Source organism: Nomascus leucogenys, chromosome 10 (genome assembly GCF_006542625.1).
Source record: "Nomascus leucogenys isolate Asia chromosome 10, Asia_NLE_v1, whole genome shotgun sequence".
Lineage (NCBI taxonomy): Eukaryota > Metazoa > Chordata > Mammalia > Primates > Hylobatidae > Nomascus > Nomascus leucogenys.
In genome coordinates, this window is record NC_044390.1 from 76,654,175 (window position 1) to 76,675,860 (window position 21,686).

The window sequence follows — 21,686 nt, forward strand, 5'->3', positions numbered from 1 at the left end:
GGATCACTTGAGGTCAGGAGTTCGAGACCAGCCTGGCCAACATGGCGAAACCCCGTCTCTACTAAAAATACAAAAAAAAAAATTAGCCAGGCATCGTGATGCATGCCTATAATCCCAACTACTCAGGAGGCTGAGGCAGGATAATCACTTGAACCCAGGAGGTGGAGGTTGCAGTTGAGCAGCGATCACGCCACCGCACCCCAGCCTGGGTGACAGAGCGAGACTCGGTCTCAAAAAAATAAAAAAAGCTCGGGCGCTGTGGCTCACACCTGTAATCCCAGCACTTTGGGAGGCCGAGGCGGGCAGATCACCTGAGGTCAGGAGTTTGAGGCCAGCCTGGCTAACATGGTGAAACCCCATCTCTACTAAAGATACAAAAAGTTAGCTGGGCGTGGTAGCATGGGCCTGTAATCCCAGCTACTCAGGAGGCTGAGGCAGGAGAATCGCTTGAACCCGGGAGGTGGAGGTTGCAGTGAGCCAAGATCATGCCATTGCACTCCAGCCTGGGTGACAGGGTGAGACTCCATCTCAAAAAAAAAAAAAAAAAAAGTTCTCTCCAGGCCTCAGTTTCCTCATTTATAAAATGGGAGCAATGCTGTCTGAGACCGTGTTCAGCTCTCATTGTCCTGCAAGTCACTCTCCCTTTCACTTTGGCCCTGTGTTGCTGGAGCCTCATCCCCACCTTCTCATCTGATTGTGTCTGGCCACCTCTGGAGGCCACCTGTCTCCCCAACCCACTCGGCAAGCCTGAGGGACCAGAGGTGCTGCCCGGCTGTCCTCAGCATCACCTGGGGATGAGCTTTTAGAACGTGCTTTGAAAAGGGTCAAATATGATTGAACAACAATAGCTATTTTTTGGAGCTGCTATCATGTCTGGGGCCTGTGGACTTATTTCTGAACTCTTGGAAATTGGTATTATTATCCCATTATAAAAGATAAAGAGGCTTTGAGTGGTTAAACCATTTGCTTAAGGAGATGCTGGAAGTGATAAAGATGGAATCTGAATTCAAATAGTAATAATAGCAAACAACTGTAATAACAGGAGCTAACATTTGCCAGGGGGCAATATTACTCTTTTCAGTATTACCTCGTTAAACAATCCCAGTGATCCATGGGGTGGATGTTATGATTCCCATTCTATAGTTGGAGGAGCAAGACCAAGAGAGATGGAATGACTTGCCCAGTCACCAAGGTAGGAGGTGACAGAGCTGGCCTTGAACCTGAGCCTGCATAGGGCCAATGCCCAAGCCAGCTGTTTGACAGTCCTTCCCTGCACCCCGCAACCCTACAAGCATCAAAGGTCACCCAGCAGCCTCTCCCAGCCAGCCCCAAGTGCACCTTGTCACCCTTCCAGGCTGGGGCTATCTGACCCTGAAACAGGCTGCTGAAGACAGCCTTGGGAATCCTGACTTAGCTCCCAAAGAGGGTCGCATGGGTTCTCTTAGAAAAGGGATTCTTACCGGGAGGTTCCATGGACTTCCTCTGACTGGATGCAAACTTGTGAATATGTGTGTGTGCATTCCAAAGGTGACAAACCACAGCTTGAGAAGTTTCTGATTCTGTGGAATGGGAGAACACAAGGGATGTCCCCAGAGTTTCTGGGTCTCCGCAACCTGCCTGTCCCTGCCTCTGTTGGACTTTAGCACTATCTTCCAGGAGGACTCTCAGAGAAGAAAAGCAACAGACCAAGGCAAGTTAAAACTGTGCTGCCTTCCCCTAGCTGGACTGACTGCAAAGATGCATTTATTCCAGCTTGTGTCAGTATTGCCAGAAGATTCCCAGGCCCCGCCAGAGGGGAGGGATGAGCCACAAATCCTTCCAGGCACTGATTTATGTAGCATTCATGCGGAATTTATTATACAAAGAATTTTATTCAATTAAACTTGAAATGCATCTGGATTCTTAAAGGTTCAGTAGTGATCACTGGGACAGGGCGATCATAAAACTGAATGGGCTGTCGGAAGGTGTCGAGGCAGCAGCGAGGGTGACATTGCCGCTGACAGGGGCTTCCGAACCTGGGACGTTTGTCATTGGGATGTGTTACAAGTTCGGGCTATGGAAATTACTCGGTGAAAAACGCACATTAACAATAGCCATGAAATATCAGTTAAGGGAAACTAGGTTGAGAAATGAGACAGCAGGATCTATCAGAGCCTGGCATTGTTCGCCACAGCCCAGGTAGTGATTAAAATGACTGTCAAGCGGCAGTGGGTGGGAGCTGAGGAACACCGGGCCGTGAGTGACGAGGCCGCGTCCAGGGCCCACATCTTGGCACTGACTCCCCAGGACAACTCAGTTCCCCACCTAATGCCTCCTTCCAGGGCTGCTATGGGGTTCAAATGAGATAATGTCTGTGGAACACTTGGCTCAGGGCACTGCACATAGCAAGCCCTTCCATGGTGCGGGTTGGTGTCACTGTGACTGTGGGCTTCTCTCTGACGGAAGAGCCAACTGCCAGCTCGTCTCTGGAAATGACACTAAACACCCTATTCCAGGGAGCCTGACCTGGAGGAGGGGGAGGCATTTTCATGGGTGCAAAATGTAAGGAAGTGCCCACAAACTCCGTGATCGAGTAGTATTTGTGTGCAATATTTTCCAAAATCAAATTATGAAAAAAATCTACGATAAGCAAGGGATCACGACTTTAAATAAAAACAGGCTGCTGTTTGTTTCAAAACCTCACGTTCCCATGCAATGGGACTGATTGTTTCTGAGAGTTGCCAGTGATGTGGCAAACACTGGGGCAGCGGGGGCTTCGCAGTCATGTTTCCTGATTTGTAGGGCTTTTATTAACTTTTCCCAACTGGTTCAAAATGTGGGAGGACATTTGCTCAGTGTACAGAGGAGTGCGCATCTTTTCTTTTGCCTCGGGCTCTTGATAGAGCTTTTGAAAGGCACTGCAAAAGAGCAAATGTTTTAAACACCCCATCCTTCCAGCCCCCAAAGCAAGCCTTCTCCATTTTTCCCAGGTTGGTAGCACAGGAGAGAAACACCTGCTGAGTGGTGGCATCTGCCCTGCACCCGGGTGGTTTCTCAGAGAAGTGTTTGCTGGTGAACCGGGACACAGATACAGAGGCGGGGGTCTGAGAACACGACTGTTAACATCCAGCCTGTGACACCTGGTCCTGGAAGGACAGGACTTGGCAACAGGTGAACAGCCTTGTTTCAAAGATTGTCACTTTAGGGTGTTGTATGTACTCAAAGAGCTTTCCTTATCCCTTGGAGGCTGTGCTTTCCCATGGCTAGGCATGCAGGGCTGCTGTGTTATTTTATATATGTATATATATATTGCAGGAAGATTCTGAGGTATAGACAGAACTGAGTGATTGGCTGCAAAGCTCTTTGAACATACTCCCTGACCGAGCCTTACTGATTGCGTTTTCAGGGTTTTTTGTCGTTGTTGTTGTTGTTGTTGTTTTGAGACAGAGTCTCACTCTGTCACCCAGGCTGGAGTGTCGTGTCACGATCTTGGCTCACTGCAGCCTCTGCCTCCTGGGTTCAAGTGATTCTCCTGCCTCAGCCTCCTGAATAGCTGGGATTACAGGCACCCACCACCATGCCCAGCTAATTTTTTTTTTTTTTAGCAGAAATGGGGTTTTGCCATGTTGACCAGGCTGGTCTCAAACTCCTGACCTCAGGTGATCTGCCTGCCTCGGCCTCCCAAAGTCCGTTTTCAGCTCTGTTTTGCAAACACTGAGCACTGACTCCGTACCAGACCTGGTAGTGACTATGGGGGCAGGGAGGCACAGAACAAAGCCACCTCCTGGAAGGCATTCACACTCTCCTGGTCATCTGCACCTCACCCACCCTGCCCAGGGCTCGAGAAGGCCATCACAGCCTGTCAGCAATGAAAGGACCCAGAAGACACAAATGAATATACCTGGCCCTCCTGCAAACTTTGCAGGCAAGGTGGTAAGAATGAAAGCAAAAATATGCATGTGACTGAGAATGTAATGTTTGCTGACTTGCCAGCAAGAAAGATGGCCGGAAAGACCAGCTGTCCCGAGCTTCGCGCGGTGGCCCATGCTAAGCAGCCACTCAGTCAATACGTGACAGCTGAATGGAGTTCGCCAGGCATTTCAGCCCTGACACTCGACAAGAGCCTGCCCTTCCAAAGTCATTTCCTGCAATTAGCAGCCTGCAGTCTTTAGGTTTTTGGGGCTGCCTCTTCTGCCCTTCATAAATATCGCCTTTCCCAAGGACACTGCTGGCACTGGCAGTGTTGTTTCATAGCAGGAGGGAGCAGCAGTGACAACTGAAATAAATACAGCCGTGGCATAGATCTCAGAGGCATAAGCCAGCCAAGTGCAACATCGGAGAAATCAGTCTGGTGGATGTCAGCCTCACTGGAAACTGACAACCTCATTTTCTCAAGCTGAAGATGCTGCACCGCAGACCCTCGACTCAGTCCAACCAGACAGGGAATGTTCACCTTCAAGTGGTAGTGTTGTTCTCACCAGGGTCTCCATCCCTTTCAGAGCGGGTCCTCTAAGCTGCACCCCCATCACACACACTTCAATCTAAGCCAGGAGTTTCTGAGCCTCGCCTGTCAATCTGCAGCTATCCTTCCCCCACACTTTGGCGGTGTTGGGTGGCTCAGAGGTGACTAAACTTCCAAATCCTGTCCGCCTTCCCCTTTACAAATGTGACATTTAAAGCCCCTTTGGCACAGGTAAATCACAATTACATTTTCAAGGGCCTCTGGTCCCTTTCCAAATCTGTGAACAACCTGAGCTGGCAGTGGGAGGGCTCTCGCTCTCTCTCTCACACACACACACACACACACACGCGGCTCCAGCCTTTCCCACTTTTATTCTTTTTCCGCACAGCTCCTTCTTATTGCAGCAATCACTTTACCTGTCTTTCCTGCAATGACAATTCATTCCCACATCCCTCCAAGACCCAGGAGAGCTTGAGGAAGCAGGGTCAGGGAAAGAATCACCAAACGGTCACAGTCCCTTGAGGAAGGTGGCAGGAGGTGTAGAGCAAAGCTGAGCTGGGACAAAAGGCTGCTTTAAGCCTCTCTGGGTGAGCTCTTCAGGAACCAGGACCCCAGAAGGGCAAGCTCCTCTCTCCACGGCCATCACCATGGAGGGATCCTCCAAGCTCCCATTTCTGTGATTTCAGAGTGCCTCAGACTCGGCCAATGGGTCATTTTTCTTGTATATTTTCTCTTGATTCCCCTCCTTCATGGCTGCATATCTGGCTAGCGTGAAGAGATAGTCACTGAGTCTGGAGGGGCAGAGAGAGAGAAGCAAACAGAATGGTTTGAAATGAGAGACCAACGCTAACTGGGTCTTCCCATATCCGCCTACAAGGAGGAGATATAAATGACGCGCTCTGGGCACATTGTGCAGGGCGGGCGGGGGCCCAGCCATCTTGCACTTGATGGATGGCACACGAGGCCAGCTGCTGTGAATGCCAAGGACTCTACTCCAGTGTCAAGGCTGGGGCCATTCCTGCAGGATGAGGCCATTGCCCCGGCCCTACCCCATGGGGCAGATGACTTTGGACTCCTCTCTGAGCTGGTTTCTGCACCTTTGAGTGATCAGGGCTCAAGTGCGTGATCAGTTTGGGTGTTTCCCAAACTAGAGTGTGCACAGGCATCACCAGGGGATCTCAGCGACATGCAGATTCTGACTCAGGAGGGCTGGGCCAGGCCCGGGGCTCTCAGGTCTAGTTCCCGCCCTGGCTGATGCTGACACTGCTGGACTAGGCCCTACTGACATTCTGGATCATTCTCTGTGTTCGGGCCTGTCCTGTGCATCCTGTGCAGTGTAGGATGCTGACAGCACCTTTGGTCTCCACCCACCAGGTGCCAGTGGCACCCCTGCACCCAGTGTGACGACTAGTAATGCCTCCAAACATCGCCAAAGGTACCGGGTCAGAAGCACAGGCTGGAGCACTCTAGAGACCAGAGCCCAGTCCCTTTCGCGCCTCCTCCTTTGAACCAACAGCAACGTTCATCTGTGCATGAGGCCTTCTGCAGGGGCAGCAGTGGAGGGAACTAGGAGACGACGCCACGGGCCCCACAAGGCGCTTACGCTGACAGCTCTTCTACCTTCTGCTGTCCGCACCTTTTGCTGTTTCACTCCCAGCACGAGGCACCACGTTCCTCCCTCTCTCTCTGCCCCAGTCTTGCCCTCAGAGGCCAGCTCCACACCACATCCTCCTGAGTCCTCCCCTGACTCAGGCTCCCTGGGCCCCACGGCTGGCTCTCAGGAAGAGCGAAGGGGAGGTTGTTCAGGGTATTTTACCCCTGGGTTGCATGCTCCTGGAGGGCAGTGGCGTGCCTGTTGCTTGTTGGCTCTGTTGAAGCCTCATTGAGGAGATGAAATGGCCTGTCCCATGCAATGCTATGGGACCGCAGGGTTGCTGCTTTGAAGGTGAAATAGACCCGCTCCTCACTCCCGGAGAAACCCCCCTCCCAGAAGGAAAGGAGCTGCTCAGGACCCGTCAAAGCGCCATGTCTGTGGGAGGAGTGGCCACAGTTAAGGCCTGAGGTCACTTTCTAGACACCCAGGACAGCTCCTGGGGTGCAGACCCGCTCCCCCAGCTCTTTACCTGCCCCCAGGCTCTGGCCTTGCCCACACTGATGCCACAGAAGCCAGGGCTGGGGCAGGAGCCAGCAGAGCAGGCTTTGGGCCAGGTGTGGCTCCAGCCTCATGGGCCGGCCGCGAGGCAGAGGAAGCCCTCCCTGGGCTAGCCTGGCTCTCTGGGGCCTGCATGGGGTCCCCTGAGCGCAGCGTGGCCTGGCTCTCTTGTTGGTTCATGCTGCCCCAGGCCCTCTCGGGGACAGGAAACCGGCTGAGAGGGGGCCTGAAGCCTGGCTCCCTGGTCAGTCACCACCAAGAGGCCTTCCCTGAGCACCCAGCCTCTAAGAACGCCCTTTGCCCCCGCAATGTCACTTTGCACTTAGGTTTTTCTTCCTGGTTTTTATAGCAGCCTCTCCCGATAAGATCTAAATCTTATCGGGACAGGCACAGGGCCCACCTGGTTCACCACTGCCTCCCCTGTGCCCAGCGTGGTGCCTGGCACAGAGCAGACGTTCATAAACACTAAGGGAATTAAGGAGGGGGTGCGGGAACGCTGCCCCATGCTGCTTCCCGGACCGCTGCACCGCTGCTACTTCCCACAGATGAGCCTCGGCTTTCAAAGAGGCACCCCCAGGTTCCATGCGAGTACCTGTTTAAGAACTTGGCCACGTTCGCATCGGTCTCTCCCATCTGGACAAGAGGCACCACACTAGAAAAGGAGGAGACAGTCACGTGGCATTATGGGGCTCAACAGGCTCTGACCTGGGGCCTAAACCTTGAGCAGCATTTCACATCCTGCCACCGCTCAACCTGAACCTGCACAAGCTCGGCCGGCACTGGAGATGACAAATCCATCACAGGTGGGTTTAAACAGGCCATCGGCCCCCTTTCCACGGGCACATCGCAGGAGGGCCTGGCCAAGGAGGGATCGAGGATGGCCGGTGAGTTGAGGGAGCCGCCTGGCCTACACCACACCCCAGCCAGCCAGCTTTTGTACCACTGGACCTGGGTCTGGGTGGGATGAAGTTGGGGTGGTCGGCCTCTAGCCTTCAAAGGAAGTGGGGGCCTGACCCTTAATTCCCAATGGGCTAAACTCTAAGCCCCTTGTACATCATGACTTAGAACAACTTCACAGGGGAGAAAAAGACCCAGGCAGACCAAGCTCCTGATTCCGCAGGATTCTGGATTCCTGGGGTCCATGCCAGTCTATTTGCAGATACATTAGACACTGGACGGCCATCTGCTGGGCACCAGTGTGGTGGCAGGCCCTTGCCGAGCCTTTCCCAGGTATCACCCTGTGGCATAGGCCTTGTTGGCATGCCAGCTACCCAAAGTCCGGCCTCAGGGTTCTCATCCCCACCCAACGCCATGCACCTGGCTAGCGGCCCAGCAGGGTGTGCGCCCAGGCCTGTCACAGAGCTCCAGGCTGTCTCTAGTGGGCACCGCATGCTCAGCGAGGAGCTTCCTCACCCGAGGTGCCCCAGGTGTGTGTCCCCACCTCAGGACAATCTGCACCTTGCCACTGCCATGGCTGCGTAACTCTCTGCTGCATTGAGGACCTATCAGCTGCTCCGCCATGCCTGTTGGGCCTTTGGGTTGTTTCCAGTTTCTTGCTATTATGAGCACTGCTGATGGATGGCTTTGTACAAGTGACAGTTTTTTCTTTCGAAGCCAAAGCTTTTTCTGTTACCTGGGATCTCTTAGGAGCTATCTGGGCCCGAGAGCCTTTCATAAAGAACAAAACCTTAGTGGTGTGGGACTGTGAAAGAGCTCAGGCTCGGCCCAGACAGTCGTGGACTCCAATCTGGATTCTGCTATCAACCATGTGGGGGACCGTGGCTATGGTGTCATTTCTCTGAGCCACAGCTTCCTGACTCCTGTAAAGCAGAGGCCACCACCACCTCTCTCCCAGGGCTATCAACAAGGAGTAAATGAAATTATGAACATAAAGTGCCGGTCCATTGGATCAAAGTAGGGCTTGCTTTCTCTTCTCTGTAAAGCTGGCTGGCAGCCTGGTCTCTGAGTGGTGTAGATAGAGACTTTGCTCATTTTCTTCTAAAGATTCCTCAGAAAGGCTGTCAGTAGCTTTGGAGGGGGTGGTGGCTAGTCTGCTGACAGCGTCTACCTGGGTTCCCCACAGCCGTGCAGGCCTTTCAGGAGCCTTATGCACCCAGCAGCCAGCAGGGTCCTTTCACGTCTACCCCTGTCCCCAAGATGGCTGAGGCTGAGAACCCAGCAATAACTTCCCGCTGTTCTCAGAATACAGGGCTCACAAGCAAGGTGCAATTGTGTTGTCTGATAGTCTATTTGGTCACATGTCACTGTCTCCACTCCACAACATGGTGCTCTGAGGACAGGGACTTGGTCTGTCCTGGTCCCCGTATGGCACAGTGGAGGGGCCCAGACAAAGTCTGTTGATGTGTGGCTGGATGGCTCAGAGATGGCCCTGCTGTGCCTGCCTCCTGCCCGCTGTGCAGAGGCCCCTCTCCCTCTCCCCATCCCCGTCCTCCTCTCCCTCTCCCTCTCCCTTGGGCCCTCTCCCTCTCTCCAGCCCTCTTACCGTCTCTCGGCCCGGCGGCACACGGCCCGGCAGAAATGCAGCGCCGAGCTGATCTTGCCTCCCGACTGAAAGGAGAAAGGGACATTGCCTGAGCAGGGTGGGAAAGGTGTGCCCATTGCGGACAGGAGCTCCTCTCAAGTCCAGCCCTGCCCCCCAAACCAGGCAACGTTCTGCCTCCAGGAGCCCTGCCATGGCACACCCACCGGGCACACTGCTCCAGAGTGGGCAGGGCTGGGAGGGACCGGTGAGGACCTGGAGGGACTTGGGGGAACTGGAGGACAGCGTCTGTCACTGTGAAAAGAGGGATTTACTCAGAGCCCATGTGTGTCTGTCACTGAACCTGCCTGCAGCCGCCCCTGGTTAAGCCTGCCCAGTACCTACAGGCAGGATGAAGGCCGTGAGTGGTGGAAGCTGGCTGGTGTACTTGTCAATCCACTGCTCCAGCTCCAGGACGGGCCCCGCCTCGAACGTGGTATACTCTGAGAAGCCAAGGAGCAGAGGGAACTGCCATGAGGCCATCACCCACCAGACTATGGCAGGAACCACCCCCGCCGCCCTTCCACCTGGGTGTCCCGCAGACTGCTTCCACTGGCTCAGAAGGTACCTTCCCTCCCAGGAGCTACGAGCAAGGCTGACTGGCCCACCTGTGGGTCCCTGGGGGCCTGGGCTCCCAGATGGTAACCCCTAGGAGAGTCCCCTGACCCTAGGGCCCTCTGAACATCCACAGGAGGTTGAGAATTACTTAAGTGAGCCTCCCGGGCCGAGGAGCGTGGTGTCGCCAGGGCCGAGCCGACGTCCTGCAATGTGCACTGGATCTGGGGGGCAACAGAAAGTGACAGTCAAGATCTATTTGAGATGGGCTGGACAGAGACAATGTGCAGAGGCGCCACCTAACACGCCGGCAAAGCCTGTGCCAGCTAGCTCATGAAGGGCTGTGATATGGTTTGGCAATGTGTTCCCATCCAAATCTCATGTCAAATTGTGATCCCCAGAGTTGGAGGTGGGGCCTGGTGGGCGGTGATTGGATCATTGGGGTGGTTTTGAATGGTGTAGCACCAGCCCCCTAGTGCTGTCTTGTGATAGAGTTGTCATGAGATGTGGTTGTTTGAAAGTGTGTAGCACCTCCCTCTTCACACTCTCTCTCTCCTATCAGCCATGTGAAGATGTACCTGATTCCCCTTTGCCTTCCGCCATGACTGTAGGTTTCCTGAGGCCTCCCCAGAAGCAGAAGCCTGTACAGCCCGCAAAACCATGTGCAGATTAAACTTCTTTTCTTTATAAATTATCCGGTCTCAGGTAGTTCTTTATAGCAGTGTGAGAACGGACTAATACAGGCTGTCAGACCTTGAATTGGCTGACATTTGAAGGCAAACTCTGAACTTTCAGCACAACATCTTCGTTGGACACCCAGCCCTACTGAGGGGGACCTGGTGTGGCTCTTTTGCAGTCTGAGGGAGGAAAAGACTCCCATGGGGCAGCAGCTGGGTTAAGCAGATGACATGCATCATACACCCAGGGACAGTCAAGAGGAACCGTCTGGGCTCTGTCCACGTCTCCTGTGCGCCTCGGCCTTGTGAGGTTTTCTTCTTTTCTCAACATTTGACAGCTTTGGTTTTCTAACCTGTAACAGTTGGGCCAAGAGGTCAAATGTGACAGTACTTTCTAAACTCTAAAGGACAAGGAGCTTGGAGAATGTAGTCAGCCAAGGCGTGTGGGGATTCTGGGAGCAGGAAGCCTGGCTGGGTGAGGCCTGTGCTCTGTCCAGGTGGGGAGTGGGTTTGCTTGGAACAGAAGTGGTCTGTTAAGGTCTGCTGCAAGGACTCCAGGCCCCTGCATGACAAATGTCCAACAGCTCCCATGCATGTGAAGACCACAAGTACCACCTCTGACTTTGTGCCCAGCCAGGGTCCACTCAAACTGGATGGTGGGCGACCAGGAGGGTGAAGGTCTGCGACTTCTGACCTCTCCTAAGATGGCCACTGTGACAGCATTCAAGAAGCAGGCCATGGTGTGTGAGAGCAGAGGCTGCCCATCCAGCACTGGGCTGGAACCTTCCTAGGGCTTCTGACCAGCAGACCTTGGGCAAGCTGCTTCCCTGCTTGGGGTCTCTGCGCTTTCACAGTCAAAGCGGGAATGATAATACTACCCACTTGGTTGGCCATGTGCAGCATGTATCCCCGGGGCTGGGGAAAACTGGCACCAGTTTGGGAATCAGATTCCAGCTCTACTGATGCCTGGCTGTGGGGGCTGGGCAAGTCAGCCTTTCTGAGGCTCAGTTTGGCTCCCTATAAACTGTGGACATTAACTTCCACCTCATGGGTGTCTGTGAGGGTGAAATGGGTGATATGAGGAGAGCAGTGGCATTGCTGCCCGGCTTCATCCACAGGCCCTGCAAGCAGCTACCAGGCCAGGCCGGGCTCCCAGGTGAACCAGACACTGTCCCTGCCCTCACAGTGCCAAGGCTGGGTGGGAGGCGGATGGGTGAACAGGTTAACACCCCTTGTGATGCCTGTGGTTAGAGGATGTGGAAATCCAGGAGCGGTGCCTAACCCAGCTGGAGATTAGGTAGCCAGGGAAGGCCCTGGAGGAGGTGACGTGACAGCTGCGACCCAACGTGTACAGCAGACAGAAATGACCGCTGCTACCGCGGCTCCTCAGGAGGTTGAAAGCCTTCCTCCACCACACAGAATGTTCTGGCAGCTGAGGCTTCCATCCTCCTGCAGCCACAGCCTGTGGCAGCCCCACCTACTCCCCTCCATCTGCTCCCAGGGGCCTGAGTGGGCTCCAGCCTGGGCTTCAGAACGGAAGTGGGAAGGGCTGACCCTGCGGGGAGCAGTTTCTGGGGACCTGGGTCCATGTGGAGTTGGAAAGTGCGGCACCCTGGGCGTTCTGGGGTGGTGACCCTATCTCCGTGCTTGAAGTTCTCTGTGTGGGTCAGAGGCCCCCTCCTTCTTAGGGAACAGAACAGTGACACTGTGACGCGTGAGTCCCACCAGCTGAGGGCTCACTGCAGCTAGGCTTCCCAGGTTCCCTCTGCATCGGGCACGAGCGAGGCACTTCACACCAGCTTTCTCAGCCTCGGTGCTACTGCCGTTCACGGCTGGGTCATTCTTTGTTGACAGGGGCTGTCCCCTGCATTGCAGGATATTTACATGCCAGCAACACCCCCCACACCCAGGTGTGGCAACCAAAAATGTCTCTAGATATTGCTCAGCGGGCCCTGAGGGGCAGAATGGCCCTGGGTTGAGAACCGTTGCATTTTAAATTCCCTTATTTAGTACAATCCTCACCACTCGCCTGTGAAGGAAGATTATATGTCTCCAATTGTTTGTTTTGGAGACAGAGTTGTTGTTGTTGTTGTTTTTAAAGACAGGATCCCACTCTGTTGCCCAGGCTAGAGTGCAGTGGTGTCATCACAGCTCACTGCAGCCTCAACCTCTAAGACTCAAGCGATTCTCCTACCTCAGCCTTGTAAGTTGCTGGGACTATGGGTGCATGCCACCATACTTGGCTAATTTTTAATTTTTTTTTTTTTTGTAGAGACAGGGTCTCCCTAAGTTGCCTAGGCTGGTCTTGAACTCCTGGCTTGAAGTGATGCTCCCACCTTGGCCTCCCAAAGTGCTGGGATTACAGGCTTGATTGAACCATGGTGCTCGGCCTGAGACAGGGTCTCTATCTCTTGCCCAGGCAGGAGTGCAGTGGCATGATCACAGCTCACTGCAGCCTTGACCTCCTGGGCTCAAGAGATCCTCCTACCTCAGTTTCCTGAGTAGCTGAGGCTACAGGCGTTCACCACCATGCCTGGCTAATTTTCAAATATTTTGTAGAGTCGGGGTCTTATTATGTTACCCAGGCTCCTGGCCTCAAGTGATCTTCCTGCCTCAGTCTCCCAAGTAGCTGAGACTGCAGGTGTGAGCCACTATACCTGGCCTGTCCCCATTTTACAGATGAAGAAATGGAGCTCACAGAGGGAGAGTGACTAGCCCCAGGTGATACAAAGAGGAACTGATGGCTGGATGCTGAGTCCCGTGATGGCCACCAGGGATGAAGATTCCCAGCTTGGGGTGAGATGGTGTTACTCACTTTCTGAAGCTCTTTGGCAAATGTGTGGCCCTTTTCTGTGACTAATTCCAGAGCAAACCTATGAAGAAAAAGGAAAAAGAATTTGCCTGTAATGTAATGTCCCTAGGCCCTGTCTTGCCGTAAACAATAGATTCTCAGGTGGCAGGCCATTTAGTTAATTTAGCTATAATAGCCATGTTATTTTTCTTGCTAACAGTTAGAACATTATAGCCTTCCATTTGGGGCGGGGCGGTGGTATTTGTTTCTTGAAATGCCTTTTCAGATACCCATTATTTCCAGTCAAGAATTCCTTTTGAACAGCTACTCTGGCCAGGCCCAGGAGAGTCAGTGGTGAACAGAAGCTGACCCAGGCTCTGTCCAGCAAGTTGGTGACAGGGTGAGCAGTGACAGTCTCAAGTGCTGGATCCTGAGCTCTGACCCGCAGCCCTGTGGTGATAGGTGAGTGGGAACCAGACAGACCCAGGTGCAAATTGTGCACTGCTGCTGAGTGTCTCTGGGACTTCAGGCAAAGCTTACACCTTCATGTTCAGGAGCATGATATTCAGGAGTGTGATAGGTAATCAGATTAGACATACTCCTGAATGTGAAGGTGCAAACTGAGATCAGTGCTCTGAAGGAAAGAGCAACAGAAGCCTAATCTGACCTTGGCTAGAGAGCCAGGGAGGGCTTCCTGGAGGAGGTGATGCTGGAGGGAAGACTTTGAAGGCTGGGGAGGACTTCCCTCATAAGGCAGGGAAAGCAAACTGCCCCCGACACAGGTCAGGACCCTGGCTCTGCCTCCCTCAGAACCCTGCACTTCCCTCCTGCACCAGTCAGTGCCCCAGCAGGAGACAGTGGCGCGCTGCAGGGATTCCTGGAGGAGGGCTTTGGGAAGGGACAATTCACAGATGTGTGAGCAGAGTTTCAGGGAAATGCAGGAGCCTGAAGGGCAAGGGTCGGGGAAGGTACAACTCACCCTGGAGGGAGCTGGATTCTGGAGTCACTCAGCAGGGAGGGAGTTAGGTAGGGAGCCCAGCTGCCACCAGAGCCATGCACCACTGGGGAACAGGGTCACACACACTCCTGAGGTCCCTGCACTCACTCTCCCATCACCTGCTGGTGCATCCCACTGGCTGGACCCACCTGAATGCCAGAAGACCAAGGAATGGAGGTGGCACAGCCACCAGGTGAGAAGGTCAGCCTCCCACGCATAAAGAGAAGGGATTTGAAAGGGCCAATGGAGAATATCCAGCGCATCTTCCTGGCACATCTTACAGTTAGAACGAAACACACCAGTATGTGATTCCCGCCTGGCGTGTCTTTCCCTCTGGACCAAAGGGAGGGCTGTGCAGGCTGGGACACAGTCTGTCTCCATCATAGCAGATGCCCCATGCCTGCCTCACAGGAGGCGTGCAGAAGTATCTACTTGCCGAGGGATGCCCCGTGACCAGGCCAGTGGCAGGCCCCACCCTGGGCGCTTGCCCCAAGCCTGCTCCCACCCTCGTAGCTGCCCAGTGAGTGCTGCCTGCTCCCTGCACTCTGCAGCTCAGGAAGGCGGGGCTGAGGTTCTCTGTTGAGCAGCGCCTGGCACTGCAGATGCTTGGTCAATATCTGACCAAGGAAAAATCCACAACTGAGGTTTCCCCGACCTCCCGCTCCTCCTCAACTGAGAGACGATGGCTCGTGATTTAGAGCTCATTAGAATAGCTGATGCGAGAACTGGCCTTTTCTCCCTTTGCCCACTTGGTCTTGTGTCTGTCCTCTTCTGGACCCCCTCCCACACACACCAAGGGGTTTGTTTGCCTTCTCTACCCAGCTGGCTATCTATACCTCCCATTATCTGTCCCAAAAATCTCACGTAGTGAGGCCCGCCATGGAGAAATGGTAGCCAGGAACAGGTAAGTGTTAAGAATAGTAATAATGAGGAGACTCGCTTGAACCCGGGAGGCAGAGGTTGCAGTGAGCCGAGATCGCGCCATTGCACTCCAGTCTGGGCAACAAGAGTGAAACTCTGTCTCAAAAAAAAAAAAAAAAAAAAAGAAGAAGAAGAATGATAATAGCTAACATTATTTTTACTTGTGCTAGGCACTGTCCTCAGGGTGAAACATGCATAGAATCATCTCATTTAAGCCCCACAAGAACACAGTGAGATGGGAATTATCATGATGACTACTTGACAGAACAGTAAACTGAGGCTCACAGAGGCCACGTGATTTACCTGACATCCCAGAGACAGTCAGCAGCGGTGCTGAATTTGCAGCTGGGTCTGTCTGGCTCCCACGCACCTATAACCCCAGGGCCCTGGGGTGAGATCTCAGGATCCAGCACTTGAGACTGTTGCTGCTCCCCCTGTCGCCAGCTTGTAGGGCATGCTGGGCAGACTGTGCTCCTGCTTGCAAATATTTGCTGCCCCTCCCACCCCACTGAAGTCAGGCACGTGCGCGTGACAGGCTCTGGCCACTGAAATGTGAATAAATGGAAGGCATCACTCCCAAGAAAGGTTTGTCTTTTGGAGGCAGAGTCGTACTCTGTCGCCCAGACTGGAGTGCAGTGGCGCAATCATGGCTCACTGCAGCCTCAACCTCCCAGACTCAAGTGATCCTCCTGCCTCAGCTTTCTGAGTAGCTGGGACTACAGGTGTGCACCACGCCTGGCTAATTTTTAAATTTTTCTTGTTAGTAGAGATGAAGTCTTGCTATGTTGCTCAGGCTGGTCTCAAACTCCTGAGCTCAAATGATTCTCCCACCTCGGCCTCCCAAAGCGCTGGGATTAGACATGTGAGCTGCTGCACCTAGTCATTTTTTTTTCAACTTTTATTTACCAACAAAGTTTAGTCTTCATAAAGACTGTCAAAAACTGCCAATGTCGACTATATTTCAAGTCATCATGGTGGGGTAGTGGGAAAAGTTTTCAATCAGCAATAAACACATCTTGGGTAAACCTCATTGGCGACAATACTGCCACTGCACAATCCCCTGGCAGCGTCAGGAGCCACTGTGAGTTTCACCATGACCTCTTTTCCCTCTGCCACAACGAGTGATAATCGCCCCAGGCAGCGGCTGTCCTAGCAGCCTGTGTCTCAGAATGAAGGCCACATGGAGCCAAAGAATATCCACCCTGTGATGGGCATGAAGTGGGAGCAGCAAGTCCATCTTTGGTGTCATAAGTCAGGAGATTTTGGGGTTGTCTGTGATCATAGCATGACCTGGCCCATCCTGACCTGGTCCATCCTTGAGTCCACCTTCTAAACTTTGACTTATGTAAAAAACAACATTCACAAAAGGGATCACATTGGATGTACTGCGCATTATACTAACTCACCTCTTTCACTCAATATACTAACCTCAGTGGCACACACAGGCTCACCTGAAAAGTGAGGGATGAGAGGGAGGCAGCTTCACATGGCATTGGCCAGAGGCCAGCGCAGGCACAGGCAGGGCCAGAAGGGAAAGGAGTCTGCAGCCCCGCAGCCTTGTGGAGCTGACCAGCCTGTGCTTCGGGGCTCAGGAAAGTTCAATAAGGGCTGACAACCTCTGAGGCTGCTGCCCAGCATGCATGAAAGCTTCATATTCATTACATTTACTCATACTCGACCAAACACAACCTCAAGGCCAATCCTGTCCCCCTTACCCAATAGCTGAACTTAATTCATCTGTAGTTCCCACGGCTTCAAACACTTGATCGTCTTTGGGTCTCCTTTCTCCTGTGAAGGTACTAGAAAACCCTGTGGAAAAAAATGTTTAGCCACCCAAATTAAGATTCTGTTTTCCTGATATGCTGTTTTTTTTTTTTTTAAACTTTCAAAGATTTTAAAGAACTTTCTCTCTCTTTTTTGAACAGTCGCTCTGTCATCCAGGCTGGAGTATAGCGGCGTGACCTTGGCTCACTGCAACCTCCGCCTCCCAGGTTCAAGTGATTCTCGTGCCTCAGTCTCCCAAGTAGCTGGGATTACAAGCGTGTACCATCATGCCCAGCTAATTTTTGTATTTTTAGTAGAGACAGGTTTTCGCCATGTCAGCCAAGCTAGTCTTGAACTCCTGGCCTCAAGTGATTCACCCACCTCAGCCTCCCAAAGTGCTAAGATTATAGGCATGGGCCACCGTACCACCCCTTAAAGAACTTTCAACTTGAAGTATAGCATATACACAGAAAAGTGCTCAAATCATAAGTGTGCAAGTTGGTGAATTACTACTAACTGAATATACCTCCTTGATCAGCACCTAGCTTCATAAACAGAACATGACCAACACCCTGAAAGCCCCCCATGTAACCCCTTTTAGTTGCCATTCCCCAAGGGTTAGCCACTATGCTCACTTCTTTCCTGATGTGCTTTTAAACTTAAAAATCACACACTAACCATCCTGATAAAGAAATAAAACATGTTCTATATTTTATATCATATATACACTACCACTATATTTCACATGAAGTCAAAGTCCTCTGTGCCTCTGCCTAGCTCACAGTCCCTGCCTTTCTCCCCCAACCTCTGAGAAAGTGAAAACTGCCCCTGACAGTTTGGAGCTGGCTTTCGCTATCGGGCAGGCTTTGGGGTTGTCAGGTGCCAGCCTGGCACTCACAGGTAGACTGTGGTGGTCTGCTGAACACAAACAATTTCACAGAAAAACGTCAGACAGGCCACTCTATGACATGATGGTTCGAGACCAAGACAAGGCCACTGTGGAAGAACGTCTGCGCACAGACGACTGTGTCCAAACTCCAGAAGATGACCAAACCTCCCCCTTCCCTGGCTAATGTGAGTGACTGCTGCATCTTTATCCATTACAGCATTAGCACCTCTTTGTCCCTTCTGTCTTCTAGAAACAAATTATTAACATACCCAATTACAGGTCGGGTGCAGTGGCTCACACTGTAATCCTCGGACTTTGGGAGGCCATGGTGGGCAGATCACTTGAGGCCAGGAATTCGAGACTAGCCTGGCCAACATGGCAAAACCCTGTCTCTACTAAAAATAGAAAAAGTTAGTTGGGCGTGGTGGTGCATGCCTGTAGTCCCAGCTGTTCGCGAGGCTGAGGCATAAGAATTGCTTGAAGCCTGGAGGCTGCAGTGAGCCGAGATCATGCCACTGCACTCCAGCCTGGGCAACAGAACTAGACCCTGTCTCAAAAAACAAAAAAAGATACCCAGTGACAGAAACAGCCCTGCTTCCTAACAGGATTCAATCTAGAACAAAGCCCCACTTTCTTGCAACCATCCAACACAAGCCCAACCCTATAATAAGTCCTTTCCAACATCCTCTTCCTTCTTTTTAATTGTGGTAACGGATGATACATAACAGAAATTTTACCATTTTGACCCTTCTTAAGTTTACCATTCAGTGGCATTGAGTATGTCCTGTACATGCTTTTATACTTTTACTATACAAGTATATATCCAAAAAACAATACATACTAGTGGTCTGCATGTTTTTGTACTACAAAAAATGGTATACTGGCTGGGTGCGGTAGCTCATGCCTCCTGTAATCCCAGCACTTTGGGAGGCTGAGGTGGGAGGATACCTTGAGCTCAGCAGTTCAAGACCAGCCTGGGCAACACAGCAAGACCTCATCTCTACACAAAAAATTAAAAAGTATTAGCCAGGCATGGTGATGTGTGTCTGTTGTCCCAGATACTCAGAAGGCTGAGGTGGGAGGATTGCTTGAGTCCAAAAGGTGGAGGCTGTAGTGAGCCATGACTGAGCCACTGCACTCCAGCCTGGGTGACAGAGTAAAACCCTGTATCAAAAAAAAAAAAAAAAAAAAAAAAAGGATCATAGCAACACATTCTTCTGCATCTTACTTTTTTCTATATAACATGTTCTAGCATTTTAAAACCTATTAAAGTAATATATACTCATTATAAAAAATAAAATAGAATAAAAGTATGTAAATAGTGAAAGTTCTTCTGTTTGTTCCCCTCTCACAACTTAATTTCTCTCCCAGAACAGTCCCAGGTGTAAACTTCCAGACTATTCTACACATACCTGAACACACATATATGTACATGCTTATCCAGACAGATTCAGGCTTTTGTCATTTAATATCTCTTGGGTGTTTTTCATTTCACATTACATTTTTGTAATGTATTTTGAGATCTGTCAAATATCATACTTTTTTTTTCTGAGACTTTTTTTTTTCTGAGATGGAGTCTCGCTCTGTCACCCAGGCTGGAGTGCAGTGGCATGATCTTGGCTCACTGCAACCTCTGCCTCCCGAGTTCAAGCAATTCTCCTGCCTCAGCCTCCCAAGTAGCTGCTGGGGTTACAGGCATGGTCCACCATACTCAGCTAATTTTTGTATTTTTAGTAGAGATGGGGTTTCACTACGTTGGCCAGGCTAGTCTCAAATTCCTGGTCTCAGGTGATTAGCCCAACAGGGCCTCCCAAAGTGCCGGGATTACAAGCATGAGCCACCGCTCCTGGTCACATATGATACTTTAAAGTGGCTGCAAAGAATTTGGAAGAACTTTAAAATGGTATATGCCATGAGTATTTCTTTGCATTTTTCACCTGTCCCCACCCTACCTTTGTCTCCCGTTTTGGTGTAAATCTTGGGGATCCTGGGTGTCTTCGAGGAAGGCTGTGGCCTAATGAGAAATAAACATCAGTATCTGGTGAGTGGGGATGGCTTACACAGAGGGTCAGCTCCTTCAGAGGGTCCCAGCTTGCTGCTTGTAACCTCAGAGGCAGCACTTACCCCTTACTGCTTAGATGGTCATCTCTTGTTGATTTCTTTCCCCTAGATCCCTTCTAACAGCAAACATTTTGTGGGCAAGACCAGAGCTTGATGACAGAATGTGTAGAGTAGCTGAAGTAATGCCTTGGTCAACATAGATGCTCAATAAATATTTGCTGAAGGACTTGATTGATCCTTTGCCATTGTCCCTGTACTATGCCAAGTAGTTTACAGGCATTATCTTCTGGAATTATCCTGGAATCTTTCCACAACCCCAGAGGCAGCCACCACCTATTCTCTTCATTTTACTGAGGAGGAAACTATGGCTCAGATGAGACTCACCTTCCTAGGTCATCTAAGAAGAGGCAGGAGGGGGATGCCCAAAACTGTCCTAGACCAGAGCACAAACTGTAACTTCTATCCTACCGAAATGCTTTATTTATTATTATTATTATTATTATTATTATTATTATTTTGAGATGGGGTCTCACTCTGTCGCCCAGGCTGGAATGCAGTTGCACGATCTAGGCTCACTGCAACCTCTGCCTCCTGGGCTCAAGCAATCCTCCCACCTCAGCCTCCCCAGCAGCTAGGAGCACAGGTGTATACCACCACACCCGGCTAATTTTTTTTGTTTTTGTTTTTGTTTTTGGTAGAGACGGGTTTGATCATGTTGCTCAGGCTGGTTTTGAACTCCCGAGCTCAAGCAATACGCCTGCCTCAAACTCCCAAAGTGTTGTGATTACAGACGTGAGCCACCGTACCTGGCCTATGATTATTTTGTTCACAGACAGGGTCTTGCTCTGTTGCCTAAGCTGGAATGCAGTGCAGTGGCATGATCATAGCTCACTGCAGCCTTGAACTCCTGGGCTCAAGTGACCCTCTGCCTCAGCCTCCCAAGTAGCTAGGACTCTTAACTCTATCCTACCCAAATTCTTATCTTATACTCCACCAACTCAGGGCCTCTTGCAGGAAAAGAAACCTGAGCCACTTCCATACTATGAGGCTTCGAGTGTACTCAGAGATGAAGAATTGCCAAAATACAGCAAAAAAAAGTGGCATTTTCAAATAACGATGTAAACAACTCAAGGACATAGCTCAAAATTAAAATGTGACATTACAAGCCCATTCGAAGGTTAATTTCCTGGATCTGTGAACTAAATTAATCCATTATTAATCCACGGTACTCTAGAGGTTCTGAGGTCTGGGTTGGGGTGCAAGTTTCAAGGAATATGAGGAAAGCCATCTTTAGAAGGTGCTGGTGTATCTGGGACCTGGGGGATGAACTGCTTTGGAGATTGGTCACAATCTGAGTTGAGAGCCCTCTTGGCCCACATGGGATATGCCCTTCCCTGCCCGATGATAGCGGGGCTTCACTGGGACTTAGGCAAAGACTACCTGGTCTCTGGCGCCCACGTGGCCCACGTTGCCATGGTGACGTTAGACCAGCGCGGAGACGTCACCCGACGGTTGCCGCGGTAACCTCACGGCGGTGTGACATACCCATGGCGATAACACCACGATTCACGGCAGGTGTTCGAGTTATCCTTCCCGCCGGCCACTCACCTGTCCCCGTCTTCCACGCCCTGCGGGCCGCGGCTCTGGAAACGGGGATACAGGACCCTGGCGGCGCCGAAGCACCCGCGCAGGCCAAGACGGCTCCCCAGGCCCCACACAGCCATGAGCCCGGCAGCTTGACGGGAGCTGACCCCGCCAGGTTCCCGTCCAGTCCCCGGGGTGACTCCACCCACAGCTGGTCGCGCCACCGCTCAGCTGTCAATTTTTATTGGTTCGCGGTTCTCGCCACAGGGCGGGACACTCCCAGGGACTTGTTTGCCATTGGTTTAACGGAAGAAG

At 51.8% G+C, this 21,686-nt stretch overlaps 1 protein-coding gene and 1 non-coding gene across 2 annotated transcripts; both read right to left on the bottom strand.

Annotated features, from left to right (window-relative positions):
* Positions 1-1,851: 1,851 nt before the first annotated feature.
* Positions 1,852-21,578, bottom strand: MMAB (metabolism of cobalamin associated B). Its single transcript, XM_003279653.3, has 9 exons — positions 21,396-21,578; positions 19,679-19,740; positions 16,789-16,882; positions 13,180-13,237; positions 9,839-9,911; positions 9,478-9,575; positions 9,097-9,161; positions 7,186-7,245; positions 1,852-5,232 (listed from the first exon to the last, which is right to left on the bottom strand). The coding sequence occupies exons 1-9, from the start codon at positions 21,509-21,511 to the stop codon at positions 5,124-5,126; spliced, it is 735 nt and encodes a 244-aa protein (XP_003279701.1). The 5' UTR covers positions 21,512-21,578; the 3' UTR covers positions 1,852-5,123.
* On the bottom strand, positions 15,993-16,133 carry LOC115837188. Its single transcript, XR_004032205.1, has one exon. It is a non-coding gene; the product is annotated as a U4 spliceosomal RNA (small nuclear RNA).
* Positions 21,579-21,686: the final 108 nt, after the last annotated feature.

What these genes read in the sequence shown, in the direction of transcription:
- MMAB (XM_003279653.3), bottom strand. Translation starts at nt 21,511, where the DNA reads ATGGCTGTGTGGGGCCTGGGGAGCCGTCTTGGCCTGCGCGGGTGCTTC. An exon ending in GAATTAAGTTCAGCTATTGG is followed by an intron (nt 13,238 to 16,788) that starts GTAAGGGGGACA and finishes TTTTCTTCATAG; the next exon opens with GTTTGCTCTGGAATTAGTCA. An exon ending in GTGGCCAAGTTCTTAAACAG is followed by an intron (nt 5,233 to 7,185) that starts GTACTCGCATGG and finishes CTGCCCCTCCAG; the next exon opens with ACTCAGTGACTATCTCTTCA.